This window comes from Etheostoma spectabile, chromosome 14 (assembly GCF_008692095.1).
Source record: "Etheostoma spectabile isolate EspeVRDwgs_2016 chromosome 14, UIUC_Espe_1.0, whole genome shotgun sequence".
Classification (NCBI taxonomy): domain Eukaryota; kingdom Metazoa; phylum Chordata; class Actinopteri; order Perciformes; family Percidae; genus Etheostoma; species Etheostoma spectabile.
In genome coordinates, this window is record NC_045746.1 from 5,488,325 (window position 1) to 5,503,898 (window position 15,574).

Genomic DNA, 15,574 nt, shown 5'->3' on the forward strand with positions numbered 1-15,574 from the left:
TATATATATAAGAGCCTTTTCTGCAGTGCGCGAGTTTTAAAGACAAAGGCTGTGCGCCGGGCATTTTAGCTTGCATGTGCATGTTTAGAAAATTGGCCAAAAAACAAAATATTTCACTATATTGTTGACCTAAATTAAGACAAACTAACAGCAATGGGTCCAAAGCATGTGTAGCAATTCTTCCCCATAGTGGCCTGTTCCGGATGGGACATATGAGCCACTGAGGAAACCAAATACATCAATTAATTATGTGTGCCCAGTATTAACTTGTTTTGGCCTGCACACACTTCTTGGTGTTGTACTGGCATGGGGGCCTATCGATATCTTTGTGTTACAGTTATTAATTGTAGCTATTAAATCTTCATTTTCACAGCTGCCTGGCTATTATATCCTCAAAACAGTTTACTCTGACCACTAGCTTTGATCCGGCCCATATAATCGTGGCCGAAGAGGCCGTTTGAGTCGTATCATGTTCGTACTGAGTGCAGTTATGAACAATAATGCGGTGTTTTATTACATCCAGCGGAAACATTTATTTTTCACGAGAGACAAAGGAGAAAGACTCTCGGTACACACGCATTAAGGTCCAGAATAGCCTCTCGTACTGACACCGAATAGCCTCATAGTGCAGCGCTGTATCTATGACAGGAAGGAAAAGGAGACGCGATTGCTGCCCTATCACAGTCAAATCGGCTTTTCTAATGGCAGCTTTATCCCCTTGGCACGTATGTGTTTTGGAAGCACGTGAAATGTTGTTAGCGGATTCTTTGAAGAGAAAGAAGACAAGGAGGAATGAACATAGAAGAAAGCTGAACTGGGATTTAAGATGACCCCATTAGCAGGAGAACCATCTGAAAAATGAAATCATTTGTTTTGTATCCAGATCCTGCTGCTAACTGTTGCATTGTTAAGACGATAACTGAACACATTTTAAATAAATAATGCAGCCTTCTACCCAAATCCAAAACATTTGTGGTGAGACAGAACGGGGTTGCTGATCTCTCCAGGTACATGCCGGCCATGCTATCCATTAAAAAGCTCAAGCTCAGCAAAATGAATAGCACATGCAGCATGAATGCTTGGCACAGATGTGTTGCCTTATTAGGGCCCCCAGGAAGACTTTCTCTACCGCACGGCCCAGGGAGCACAAGAGAAATGTGGAAACTAATCACAAAAATGGCTCCCATCTAAAACTAACCGGCATCGCATGCAAGAGCAAAGTCTCAGGGTTGAACATACTGAAGGTTTCTTCTTCCAACAGAGCGCACTATTCAAGCTCCAGGCTGTGTTGGCAACATCTTTTACCTGCTTACATTCGAGGTGAGCTTTGAGACGAAAAGATCCTCGGCCATGACATTGGTCTCAATATCGCCGCCCGGTGGTAGAGGAGAGTGTATTCATGAGTGGAGCCGTCGTCACTAAACTGATTCGTGGTGGATAAACCGCACGAGGGGGAAAGCCTCTCAAATGAAGTCGATGCAGCAGGCAAGCAGAGGCTTTTCCTATCCGTCCTGTCTCTGTCGTTGCTTTCGCCTCCTTGGTAACACAGTTAATAACCTTGGGTCTCAGACGGTTTATTGCACTGCACTCCAATTGTACAAATGCCCCAGACTCTCAGACAGCTTTTATGGCCGCGTTGCTGCGGCAACGGGGAGGATGTCCCGTAATTAGGGACAAAATTCCAGCGCGCAGTAAAGGATGCGCAAGGCCGGACTATGGCAGAGAGAGGCAACCATAAACTTCAGCCTCTCTCCCCGCGTTTATGGCCCTTTTGACTGTCATATATGAACGCCAATGCGCTGCGGCTAGCGCCCATTAACACAGTGATAACAACAGCAAATATGGCGACCCTTGCCAAAGGAGACTGCTGTTGGAGCAGTGTTTCCAAAGCCAATAAGCGAAATGACAGCTTGCACACACACAAACTACAGAGAGAGAGAGAGCGAAAGAGAGAGCGAGAGAGAGAGAGGGAGAGAGAGAAAGAGAGAGAGAGGCATGAAACGTATAGAAAACCAAGTGTACATGGTGAAATGCTATGAAGATAGATAAAGGTAAATCTGTAAGCTATCCAACGTGGTTCAACAAAAGATTTCCTTCAGATGGAATGCAGGAGTTGTAAAATATCTTACATGGTACAAAGTATATTGAGAGAGAGGGTTCAAAATTATTGTAAAACACAACAACGCGAACAATGAGATCACAAGAATGTTAATGTCATTTCTTTTTAGTTTGTATCAATATCTATATTTATTCTACCGAAGCCCATAATTAAAGGTGTAAGGTTATTTGATTACCTTTAACAATAATTGATACATTTTACTTTTAATTTGTTACTTTATGAACTTTTCTTCTTAAATGTATAAGTAAAAATATGTTTGGTTTGCATTGCGTGTGTGTCAACCTCCACGGTGGGACGGTTTATAATTTGAGTGCAGGCCTCAGCTCTGCTGCAGTTCAGTGTTTTAATCGTTTGCTGAATTCCAATGCACCAGATTACAATAAATCTATTGCAAGCGTAAACTGAATGTGTAAATTATGCGTGCGTAAAATGTTTCACGTGTGCGTATTTATAATCACCAAATGTAGGCTACACATCTAGATTTTTTTTGGTGGGGGGCGGGGAGCAGACAGACAGAACAATGACCACGCAGAAAATGTTTTTAAATGGTCTTTTCATTTTGTTTTTTATTTGAAATATAGTATAATACACAATAGTTTGGGCATACCAAGCAATTGATTCAATGTGATGACCCTGACCAGCATTGCCCTGACAGCACACTTGAAAATGTAGCTTTTATTTTCTTCAGACTGCAAGTACCAAAGGCTCACGAGTCATGAAAATGACTGAAAAATATTCTGTTATGCGTATCAATATCAGACCGAAAAGGCCCGCTGCATATATATATTTATATATACCTGTGTGAATATGTTGGGCGTGTACCTCAGTGCAACTCCACACGGATCCAGTGGACAAGCTTATCTCTCTGGTTTTGGCCTGCATTGTCAATACTCCACTAATAGTTTCCAAAAATGAAAAAAGGAGAACATGGATTTGGGTGTTGAGAGATACGCAAATATAAATAAGTAGCCCTCTTTTGGCAGACTACAGGAAAGACAAGAAATTCTCGTTTTGAGGTTAGACCACACTCAACACGGAATCCCAATAACCTGCCTGTAATGATGGGCGTTGACTTGGTTAGCCGTGGAATTACAGGAGATAGTAATAGAGTGACTACAAAATAAATAAGCACACAAAACAGAAACACATTACATTCTCATCCGTTCGGACTCATTTGGTCACACCAATATAGATTGTTATTAAAGTCATAGTCGCCATCATTCGAAATCCACCACTTCAAAACAGAAATTTACTTAAGCAAATATTTTGATCACAAAATACACTGGGTCTGTCAATTAGGGACTGCTAATTTCTGCCCGCGTGAAAGGAAAATAAACAAGGCGTCCATGAGTTTATGTTAACATGGGCCCCTGCAAGCATAGTCTTGACGTGGACAAAAAAATAACAATTTTCTACACGTTCCTCTAAGCAGTCTGAAGAGCGAAATCAAGGTCCACGGACTGACTTAATTCATGCTCAGTCTTTAGGTAAATCAGATCGCAGGATAGTGTTGTCCTCGAACTTGAAATTAACCATTGAGCAGTGTTGTTGCTGCTGTCGCGGCCATTGTGGTAGACTATGTACACAGCCGGAGAGTCAGTCTGTCTGTAAACGCACTCAGTCCCACAGCAGGGGACCATGAAAGCTGTGACGGTGCTGTGTTGGCCCCTAAAGCAGTGGATTGGACGTATAATACTGTAATCTATCTCTGTTCAGTTTCTTCTCCTTCATGCGACGGTTCTGAAACCAAATCTTCACTTGTCGGTCGGTGAGGTTGAGCATCCGAGACAGTTGCAGGCGTTTCTCCTTATTAATGTACACACTGAAAAAGAATTCTCTTTCAAGTTCTCTGATCTGATATTTGGAATAGGGACATCTTTTCTTGCGGATCCTCTGTCCATCTGGAAGGCACAAAAAGAAAGTGGACCGGTCACAGAAAATATAAACATTTCAAATTAGCCATGACTATGCTACAAAACGGTTTACACGCCCTGGATGTTGCCCAAGTTAAGCTTTGAGCGGACTTCTTCCACATAAAGCCTTCATAGCATATTTCAAGTGTCATATAGTGATATTATAGAGGAAAGATTTCGACCTTTTCTAGCTTAACAAGCTCACGTTCAAATATAAGCAACTACGTTGCATATGCAAATGTTAGTTTTATAGAACCAGAGGCAGAACCCTCATTACATGCAAGTGTTCTTTTAACGCTAAGAAACCGTGAAACAGGCACTGTTATAATACATGGAACTAACAGCTCTGTGTAAGAATTTACATTCATAACATGGGAGCTTTTTTAAACGTCAGGGAGTGTTAAAGAAAAGTCACCGGCCTCATGTCTTTCACGGCCAATTTCAATTCCAAACACGTGATCCTGCAGTTTATAACAAAATTTTGTTGGGGGTGGGGGGTCTACAGGCCCTCTATAAACCTTATATGCTTATAAAACAGCATATAAAAATGTTAACAGCAGCGCGCAGGATTGCAAACTTTCTCTCATAACCAATGTGCTGACTTTAATACGTACTGCTGCTGCTGGATTTCTCCTCATTGTTTCCGGAAGACAACTCCGGGCTGCTGGTCTCATCCCGTGGCTCCTTCGCCTCTGTATCCCTGCAAGACGGTGCGTCCTCCGGCGCAGAGCTGGGCTGCTTGATCGCCGTTTTGTCCCCTGAGTAGCCATTTGTTGAGGAGCTTTCCAACGCGTTCCCGTACGCAGTTTCGTAAAACTGGTCGAAGACTTGTGGCAGCACGCCATTTCTGCCCACGTTCCCGTAGAAATTGGTGGCAGCAGAGCCGGCGCTCGTGTGATGGTGGTGGTGGTGGTGGTGATAGGCGGCGGCGGCCGGGCTGTTTTTACCAAACATGTCTCCTACGACGGAACCTTGAGCTGAAAGACAGTCCCGGTGCACCATGTCCTCCGCGGTGGGGTAGCCGTGGGGCAAGTTTCCCCGGTGCGGCCATTTACCGGACGCTTCAATGGCATAGTCCCTGAACGTCACCTCTCTGACGGGTTGGACCTGCGGTAGGTTAGAGGAGTAGGAGTATGTCATGGGGCGGGTGGACGGGGTCTGGGATAAAAACGAGGGAAGACCGGAGAAATCAGCCCCCGCCGACACGTAGTAAGTGCAACTGGGCAAATACATGTTCGATCCGACGGGGACCCTTTCGTCAAAATCCATCATCGTAGTTCACCCTCTTCTATAACTCTATGTTGGGTTTCCTCTATAACCGCCCTGAACATGGCTCTGAAGCGCCGTGCCTCTTTGAAGCAGGTTCGCTAAGCAGAAATTTGGAGACGTAGGCTGACGTGGAGAGCCATCTCCATCCACTCCACGGAGGAGGCGGCCACGTGACCACGCGGCAGAAATTGACAGATTTTCAGGCTGTGTGTGTGTGTGTGTGTGTGTGTGTGTGTGTGTGTGTGTGTGTGTGTGTGTGTGTGTGTGTGTGTGCGCGCGCGCGCGCGCGTGTGTGTGTGTGAAAGAAAAAGAGTGTGTAGGAGTGTAAGAGGCATGACTGCTGTGTCCTGAAAGCTTGACATTGGTGGTTTATCGCCATGTCGGTTTAAGAATGAATTCCTTAACACGCACCGAAGTCTGAGAAAGAGTAAAGATGGTTTTCAATCGAAGCTTTAGCCACAATTTCAATTTCACAGATGTTTTGTGTTTTTGCGTGCGTAATTCAAGCTTTTTCAGTTTTCCTTGTTACATACCTAATGAGCGAAAAATAAAGGGATTCTGCAAGATTACTGTTCGGAATCCTACCTGAAAACAACATGAAATAAACCAGCATTACTGTGCAGATACCATGGACATGAATACGAGAAAGCAGACAGCCTTATCTCTCTTAAGTCTGCTTTTAGAAACCTCTTAGTCATCATCATTTGGTGGTTTTACAACACAGCATTTGGCCCAGTGTGCATTTGGTTATCAGGGTCATGTTCAAAGTAGCGGCTAATGTTTCAACTGGCTACAGCCTTGTGTTAGTACCAGTATCACAAAGACAAAACTGACATTTTGATAAAATAAATACAGGATACGGTTTCAAAGAATGTATAATGAACAGAATACAGATTTAAAGGAACCCTAGAATATGTGACTGTGGTGGTCTGTGAAACCTCACAACAATAAACAAGCGCATTAAATTGTAACGTTTAGATTGATAAAAAAGTATTATTGTAATATTTTGTATTTACTTGTGGGTAACATCCCGACATATACTTCTCTGTAAAAACCAGAGGCTCACTGAAGAAAATGCTTAAGAATGTATCCTTAACCTAATAGTCTGCTTCAATAGTCAAATGTAACAATCTCTTAAGAATACTACATTTATTCTATTTTTGAATTGTCCTTATCTTGCTCTTCTGTTTTGTCTTATTTGAACATTTAATAGATCCAATAAAACCTCGAAAAGTCGCAACATTCATGCCCGCTCCACTTTTACGCACGGCTATTTCTAATGTGCACCATCCAGTAAGAAGACACATTCCAGAAATAAGCAAGACAATGTAATGTTTGGACGAATAATCATTTCCATTACATTTATTTTCTAATTTTTCCCTATGTATTACCATTACGCATGTAGGATATAACTATGCGTAAATCCCATCAACATATACACACAATCAAGGAGAACTCATTGTTCTACACGGATCATGTTGCTGCAGGATTTCAAAATACCTGCAGCTGTATTTTACATATATAGCTAGAAATGAGCAACATATTTTTCTGGTATTCATTTGAAAATCCTGATTGTGAGTAACTTTAATATGTTGATATAAATTGCCATACAAAAATATGCTAATAATTTTGCATTGTAGTTGTACTTTCCACTTAGGCTAAAGCAAATTAGGACAATAAATGCCAGGTATCTTTTTAAATTAATGAATTTTTTTGATTTGGTAAACATGCCACAGTGCACATTCCCTGGCTCTCTGCCCTGAGGCCACCATGGAGCTGGATTTGGAAAGGCTGCAACCTGACTCTAATGTGTTGTGAATGAGAGACCTGAGCTCGGATTAAGACCGCCGCGGCTGGCCTGCCCCACAACCAATGTGCACATGGGGATCCAAGGGGCTCCTTGTGGCACATGTGAAACACAACCTTAAAATATCACACACACTAAGACGGTGCAAGCACCAACTAAACGCCCTGTGAGTGAATCAAAACAGGAAAAGACATGCAGCCTGTCCTATCCACCGTCCTGCTTGCAGACCATTTTATTTGGAGAAATTGCAGAGGCACAAACAACTCGAGTGTCTGTGCGACCACACGCTCCGCCTCTCAGTCAATCCAGACAAATTCTATGACTTGTGCTGAAGCTTTTAAGCTGTAATTGAGCACAGGATGCAAAACCAAAGCCAGCTCTGTACAGGCCTGCGTTTTTATAGCTGCTATAGTATTCTGCTGCGTTTTTTTCTCCCCGGCCAGACAGACACCACAAAACAGGCCAAGCGTGAAAGGAAGTCGCCACCTACACGGACTCAAAGTCAGCAGCTGAGGATTTTAAACGACACAGAAACATGTGTCTGTACACAACTAAGGTACGATATCTACTTACACTAAACTGACCTATTTCTAACCCTCTGACATACAAATGGCAATTATCCTAAAAATAAAGACAAGCATAAAAACGCCAAGTTTAGGTCAAAAGTGTTTTGTATTAAAGGAAGTCGTTGTGCTGATCTTCTGGACATCCTTCTTGTGCAGTTTTTGGTCATCAAAACAGGAGTCTGTCGCTGCGTAAAATCTCTCAAAGCCAAAGCTTTGTCTGTACGGTCGACTTCAAGTTCGGGGGAGGGAGAGGGTCCTTTACACAGAGCAAAGGGCCCTCTGTGCCCCAGAGGAAGTCCCTTTGATTGTTTTTTTGCATTTACGCAGGCTTAAGGTTACAATATTGTTCGATAATGTGATTGTGTAACTCTGAGCTGAGGAAAAGTTTCACCTTCACACTAATAGTGCATCATGAGAGATATAGGCCCCTAATGAACGGCCTGGTTTATGTTTGATCGTATCTGTAAATAGTAAACCACTGATGCTAACTCAAACTATTTGGGAGAATTGTTCTTATTAAAAAACCTTAGGTTTATAGTAAGTCCGATATGCGCTTTCAGGCAAAGACGACTTCCAGATTATATTTTGGACAAACCAGGAAACATAGATAAAGGTAAACATTAATGCACTTTAGGTAATACATGACGGAGATTTGATGTGGAGATAGGAAGAATCAGTGTAAACAGGGACACTGTTTTCTTGGTATAAGGTCAAGGGAAGAAGTTACATGTATGAAGAGCATTATAGAGGCTTCAGCCCCTAGGAGCCTAGATGAGTAACATCCAGGCTCACATGAAGAAATCACTGACGAGAAATCCTACATATGAATGTTTGTTTTGTTTTTTACTGAATCCTGATTTTTTTTTGTGGTTTCTTGTATGTATTTGTTTCTTTTCTTTGTATTGCAAAAGACCATCTCTTGAGTCTGAAATACAGTTCGAATATAAAGTCCCAAGCTATGTGTTCGTAGCGCGCGCACACACACAGATACACATTTGGTTAGGATTAAACCAAACTCTAAACTCAAACAATATCAATTCACATATATTGACACAACATATTCGACAGTGATGCCCAGTGCATTTGTCAGGAACCGAATGCGACATTCCGTGGGCCATAAACCCTTGTTAGACAACAAGTAAACAATCAAGTGTGGGGAGGATCTGAAAGTACAGTTTAACGCCGCGGCAGGTACTGCAGGCCCATGGGCTGTAAAGGAAACTAAATAGGCGCATTCATGGTCTTGCAAAGAAACCTCCTGTAGTGTAAAGTCTTCAAGTGAAAAAAAAAAAAAAGCCCAGAGCTTTAGTACAGGCGGTTTCTTGTTGTTTTCATTTTATGGTAGAAAAATAGGCCACCACACCTGCACCTCAAAGCATCTTTTGACTATATTATTTATCTCGAAATGAGAACACGTCTTTAGTGTGCTGAGCAGGAGGAACAAGCTACACAGACAGTGGCTATACAATAAGAGGACGGGTGGTAACTGGGACTTTTGATGCACACACTATTACACATCCATTAAAAGATCACAAAATACAACTTAACTAAACGTGGAGGTTTGTAATGCACACGTTGCAACACAGTTGTCTGGGCTAATTAATACATGTAGACATTTCAGACAAAACATTCATTATAAATCTAAATGTAAGCGTTTTTAACTTCCATGTGTTGTGTTTTTTTTCTTCATTTGCATATAGATAAGATTATTTTTTGAAGTGTTTTTGAACTTGAATGATGCATGATCTTGCTAAGCTGTTAGGCTGCTGGCTACATTGATTCGAGCCTTAGTCGCGGGCGGATTGTTAAATTATCAGACTGAAACATGAAACAATCAGAGATTTGCACTTAGTTGCGAACAAATGAACAAGCGGGAATATATAGCAGTAAATTTGAACCTGATTTAGCGAACATCTGTTGATTTATCCACAGGTGACAGAAATGTGGGCCGACCGCGATGGCGACGACTGATGCGGACCACACAGAGGCCATGCAGAGGAAGTGACCAACTCCACGGTCAACGGGAGCACCTCTGACTCCCCAATGGGGACAATGCTGGATCAGCCTACAGAGGGTATCCTGGGAAACAAGGCGTCAGCAGGAGCGGGCCTGCATGGACAAAAGGACATAAACTAGACTTCAGTGGGGGAATAAATGAAATTATACAAAGGAAAAAAAGAAAAAAAAAGATCAGAGTGAAAAGAAAGACAGAAAGAAGTTTAAGTACAGTGATAGGGTTTCAACTCATTTTGAAAATGGAACCCACGACGTACAAACTGCGTCAGAAATCCCTCGTTTTAAATGCGCATTTTATATTGATGGCTGAAGACAACAAAAAAACACGTACAAATCATTAGAAATTGAATATCCAATTAAATGCCAGCCCTCTGTGTGCGCATGATCAAAAAAGAATTTTCAAGAATGTTTACCAAAGAAGAGTCTAAGGATTAAGCCTAGGGAACAGTATCTTGTTTTGTTAGAATGGTGTTTTTCTCCCTAGTTTAAAAAAAGAGATTACACCTTAGATGTTTGGTTGTTTTTTAGCATCTCTGCATTTGACCTTATGTGCTCTCCCACAATCTAAAATAATAATATGTCACAGTCGCAGGTGCTAACTTTGCAGTTTAAATAAATCTGCGTCCTGCGTACTGGAGAATTTAGATCAAGTATATCTTGACTCGTGCTCACCACGTTCTTTCGATTGAACGTCCAACCTCAACGCAAACGTCGACACAGAGTTAGCCACTCGCTCAGAATATTATTGTATAATCACTTTTGTCTCGCAGCTTTTCCATGAAATGTTACTAAGTACATTTACTCAAGTGCTACTTGAGTAAATGTACTACTTAAGAAAATAAAGTAAAAGTAGCTACTTAAGATTTTGAGATACTTGTACTTTCTACGCACTCAACCACATTTCTAGGAGGAAATATTGTACTTTTTTACTCCACTACGTGTATTTGACAGCTCAAGTTACTTTGCAGATTTGCATTAATAAATTATGACATAATACAGAATAATATTCGCAGCAGTAGCGTTTATAAAAAAAAAATATATATATATATATATATATATATATATATATATATATATATATATAAAAAAAAAGTGGGTCCACCTTTACTGGCAACATTAAAGCATCAATAATTACAATCCAATAGCATAATGTACTATTCTGAATTGGGCCTTTCTGCATAATGAGTGCTTTATTATTGGTACTTTAAGTATATTTTTGCTGCTTTGGATACTTTTGTACTTTTACAAAGGTAAAGCTTTGATACAGGACTTGTAATTGAGTATTTCTACATTGTGGTATTACTTAAGTAAAAATTCTGAGTACCTCACTCTACCATCTTTTCTTCATCCAAACTCAAATAATGATGCTCGTATCTCAAATGGCTATTTTACTTCCATTCATAGATTATACGTGGAGGGACACCAAATCAACATACAATAACTCCATAAAAAAAGCATCACGGATGATATGGTAGTACAATGATCTATTTTACTTGGGGGGAAAGCCCAGACATGGGATAAGGGTGGCATTAGAACTTGAATCCATTTATTTTGGACTAAAACAGAAATTATGTAATATCAAACTATTGGCTAGACAGGATACGAATATATATATATATATATATATATATATATATATATATATATATATATATATATATATCTGTGCTTTTTAAAGCAATTCAAGTCAACCAGATGGGCACCACCTTTTGTAAACACTTTCCAAATTAAAATCAAACAGGCCTATTCAATAAAAAAAAGCATACTTACTGCTGCACACCATGGCCCTATACTATATTCCTCCAGTTCATAGTAATTATTTGGTTGTAATCAGCGTGAAATGTGGATTTTGTATTGAGGGAATCGAGTTATTCTGTGTTTAGGCAAACCAAAGCCAGGCGAAGCATACAGACCCTCTGTCTCCGCTGTAATCCCTTACAAGCTGTTTACATATTTCCTTTAAAAGCATCAAGTCCATACACCCTTCATAAATGAACACAATAAATTATTTGGCATTTGTATTTCAAACAACATGAGATCAGGACAGAAAACGACCGTCTGTGGAGGGAAAAGGCGCCGACCGAGGCTTTCACGTAATCTCGGTCAAGTGCTTCTATTTGACCACTGTCACGGTCTGGGATAAACGCGTGTCTGCTCAGGTCTTTGTGGTTTATTACGAGATTATCTTCCAAACTCGTGCGCTCAAGCTTAACCAGAGCTATATTGTTACGTGACTAAATGTCGCAGGCCTGGCCACCATTACGCACAGAGACAGCGAAGGTCAATGTGACCAGAAATGCCCGGTGTTGGCCTTGTCTGTGTCCTACATGTCTGGCAGGCGGACTGGAGACACACTGGGCTGCTTATTGGATATGTTGTCTAATCTGAAAAATCATAAGGTACATGACTTGAAATTATAGGGGCCTACAGACTTTCTGAGGATGCAAAACAGTCTTTTCAATTAATCTGATGATAAGAAAGCATGACCAGATTATTTCTTTTAAAAAGGACATTTTCACTGTTGGCTTAACATGGAACTGAATAAGAACATGTATGCTTTAAACTAGCCTATGATGTTTGAAAGCGCTCCTTAACATGTGCCTACAATTAGCCCACTTCCTTCTTACTTCAGTTCCTTCCATTAGGATTGTGATAAATCCAAATGATAAATGGAACTCTATTTACAGCTTTTGAAAACAAATAATAGATTAATTGAACTTTTTTCCAGTACCTAATTTAACTGTAATTCACTACGTTTGCCTTAGTGTGGCGGCAGAACTCAATTTTTGGCCCAGTGATCCAGCTCTGTGTTTCCTTCCACAGCCGAGGGGCTGGCCCGTGGAGAGGAGGAGGAGGAGGGATAGGCGGAGCATTGTGCTGTGAGCTTTGGACTGTCACGCTATGTGTCAGAGTGGAGGCGGGACCCGAGGCTTGTTTTGGTTCTCAGCAAGCCAATAAAACGCTGCCATAGTCCCTCACAGCCAATGAGCTGCCTCGTCAATCACGTCACTGAAGTAAACTTCCGCTCTGAAGCTTCGCCTCTTCCGCTCGTTTGTGTTTCTGGACTACAGGATGTACTGAGCAGTCAGACGTCACACTTTACGCCCATCTTCGAGCTTGATGTAGGCTATAACACGTGCGCGCCCCGCCGTGCCTACGTCACAGAACGTGGGAGCAGGGTGACTGCATTTGTGCTCGCGGACGTACGGTCTCCCATTTCAGGGGTGTTTCTCTCAATCAGCCAGCTGGCCATGTGCATATAATAAATACAGGATATCCTATTATAAATACAGGATATTGGACTACTCACTTTTTAGAATATTTTAGTCTTTAGTTGGCTGTAAATAATCCTGAAAACATGTTTGTTATAGGCTACTGAATTTGCCATTTTCACTGAAAAGTAGGCTGAACTATGAGAAAATAATGACTATAGGCCTATTACAAATGTGTTCTGAAATGTTGAAAAAACAACCATAGAGACATTAATAATATAGCCTTAGTCAAATAAATGAAAGCAAAATAGCTTTGATTGATCATCACATTGTTAAGCATGACAACAACTACGAATAACCGGCCAACTAACATAGCCTAGGCATAATAATAATAATAATAATAATAATAATAATAATAATAATAATAATAATAATAATAATAATAATAATAATAGTAATAGTAATAATAGTAACCTGATAAAAACCCAGATTCTATAGAGATTTATGGAATGTTTAAGTCAATTTGAGTCAAAAGAACATAACAACCCGTCTTCTATATCTGATCTTTAGTGAGTAATGCCAACGTTTAGGGTTCTTAGCACAAAGCAAAAACAAATCAACACATTCAATATGTATATATATAATATATATATAATATGTATAAGTGAGCCATGCGCTATCAATTACAAAAATGAGCTAAAACAGTTGTCACCAAGTAAATCAGCCTAAAAGGTGGGAAAGCCAGCTAAACGGAGCTGGAGCTCCGAATTAGGAGGGATTTGGTTTCACGCCTGACATCTGACTGCCAGTAAGACTGAATCATATGCATTAATGTAGCCAAAACAGCATTGCGCTTAGATGCGTTGTTGGGCTGCATATGCGTTACAACAGCACTTAGTCACTCAAAAGCAAACACTTTTAGAACAAGTAAATATTCACATTACGTTATTATCGACAGGGACGGAGCAAATACGTTTCAAAAGCATAGGCCTACTTATTTTCCACAGCACAACACTGTCACAGAGCCAGCAACGGTAATAATTAATTCAGATTAAATCTAAAGTGGGATTAAGATCATGTTCAAACACAATATTCATTTAGCTGACGCCGAATGTTTAAAGAGATTTCCAAGAATCATTCAGAAAACGCACTAACATCAAATTCAATTTAAAAACTTAAATAAAAATATTTTTGTTACAGTGACAGAGTGTAATATTCAACTGATTTTATTTTGCATTTTCTTCGGAGTTAATCCCAAAATCGCGGAAAAACTACAGAACTGTATCCAAGGAAATACAAACATGCTTCCCTCCACTCGAGAATGTGTGTGTGTGTGTGTGTGTGTGTTGTGTTGTTGTGTGTGTGTGTGTGTGTGTGTGTGTGTGTGTGTGTGTGTGTGTGTGTGTGTGTGTGTGTCCTAATCATTTAAAAATCTAATCTATATATCTAATAAGCCATGTGTAGTTGGACAAAGTAGGGATCCGAGCTGACAAATCAATTTGTTCTTTTTTTGCGGGAATAAAAGATGAAACACTTTGAACGTGAAGGCTAAATAGCTTAAACAGCTGCATCTCAGTAAGCCCAATCCATTAAGTCGATGGAAACAGAGTCGTTTATTAAAAGGACGACTAGCATTTCTGAAGCAACCCTGAACCGAATCGATTTTACCTTTCACGTGTAGCCTATTATGAATAAAACAGAAGCATACGGTGAACTCCATGTCCTTCATTATTTAATTTCCTTGGTATATTTTTAATATTTAGCAGATTGTTTGCATTGTATAGTCCCACTAACAGTGAGGTCAGGGGGTATTTTGTTTTCTGTTCACTATAGCCTGGGTTCATTTTTTAAATGAAGAGTTTTTCCTGGATATTCCTCCAGCGTCTGTTTATCACGGCTTCTGTCTCGGTCAAAGTCAAAATATTGCATTATTATAGAATGAAATAAAAATGATAAATTATATTATTATTGATTATTATTATGATCATCCTCCAGCATATCTTTAAATGGGATGATTTGTCCATTGATAATCCAGTTGAGTGTACCACAAAGTCACCACTTGATGGCGATGTCAGCCTATGTTTCAACACAGACCAGCCTAAACTGATTGATTTCCTCTTTTCCCAGAGCCAAACAAATCTCAACTACACCTTGCAAATATCGGACTTTCAAAATAGAAATTCGCATTGAGTATAACCGGATAAAGAAAGCTCCTATAAACCCAACAAAGCCGCTGCGCCCATTCACTGTTGAAACCATATAGGCCACATGCAGCGTGTGGGCCTTTGGTATTTTAAAGTGTAGCGATAATGGAGGAGCCACTTCCTCGAAAAGATGAAGTGGTTGTATGTAAAACGATAAATAGCCTCATGCAATGCAAAGCATCTAGGTTCAACACAATAACCTGGATAAAATTCAACCAAGTCCATATTTTATTGGGACGGACTTTAACACCGACAGACTCACACACAAATAACCATCATGCCGGAATTTACTTTATATACAACCACATGAATACGTACACATTATAAAAAGCTATGATTGATATGAACACATATTCCGAACGATTATCTAAGCATTATAATAAGAATTGCACCATGGATTGGATATGAATGAGAACACGGGTTCATATGATAAGACTAAATGTCATACAAGCTAAGCATGTGAGTAGG

At 40.3% G+C, this 15,574-nt stretch overlaps 2 protein-coding genes and 1 long non-coding RNA gene across 3 annotated transcripts in view; 1 reads left to right on the forward strand and 2 right to left on the reverse strand.

Annotated features, from left to right (window-relative positions):
• Positions 1 to 2,668: 2,668 nt before the first annotated feature.
• hoxa11a (homeobox A11a) lies at positions 2,669 to 5,510 on the reverse strand. Its single transcript, XM_032534793.1, has 2 exons — positions 4,647 to 5,510; positions 2,669 to 4,020 (listed from the first exon to the last, which is right to left on the reverse strand). The coding sequence occupies exons 1-2, from the start codon at positions 5,302 to 5,304 to the stop codon at positions 3,788 to 3,790; spliced, it is 891 nt and encodes a 296-aa protein (XP_032390684.1). The 5' UTR covers positions 5,305 to 5,510; the 3' UTR covers positions 2,669 to 3,787.
• Positions 5,511 to 6,880: 1,370 nt separating this feature from the next.
• LOC116701219 (uncharacterized) lies at positions 6,881 to 9,852 on the forward strand. The gene is made up of 2 exons (XR_004334853.1): positions 6,881 to 7,664; positions 9,607 to 9,852. It is a non-coding gene; the product is annotated as an uncharacterized LOC116701219 (long non-coding RNA).
• A 5,529-nt stretch (positions 9,853 to 15,381) lies between these two features.
• hoxa13a (homeobox A13a) overlaps positions 15,382 to 15,574 on the reverse strand; it is a 2,236-nt gene continuing 2,043 nt past the window's right edge. Inside the window, exon 2 of the mRNA XM_032534792.1 lies at positions 15,382 to 15,574. This exon is cut by the window's right edge and continues 753 nt beyond it. The gene's annotated coding sequence lies outside the window, so the exon portion shown is untranslated.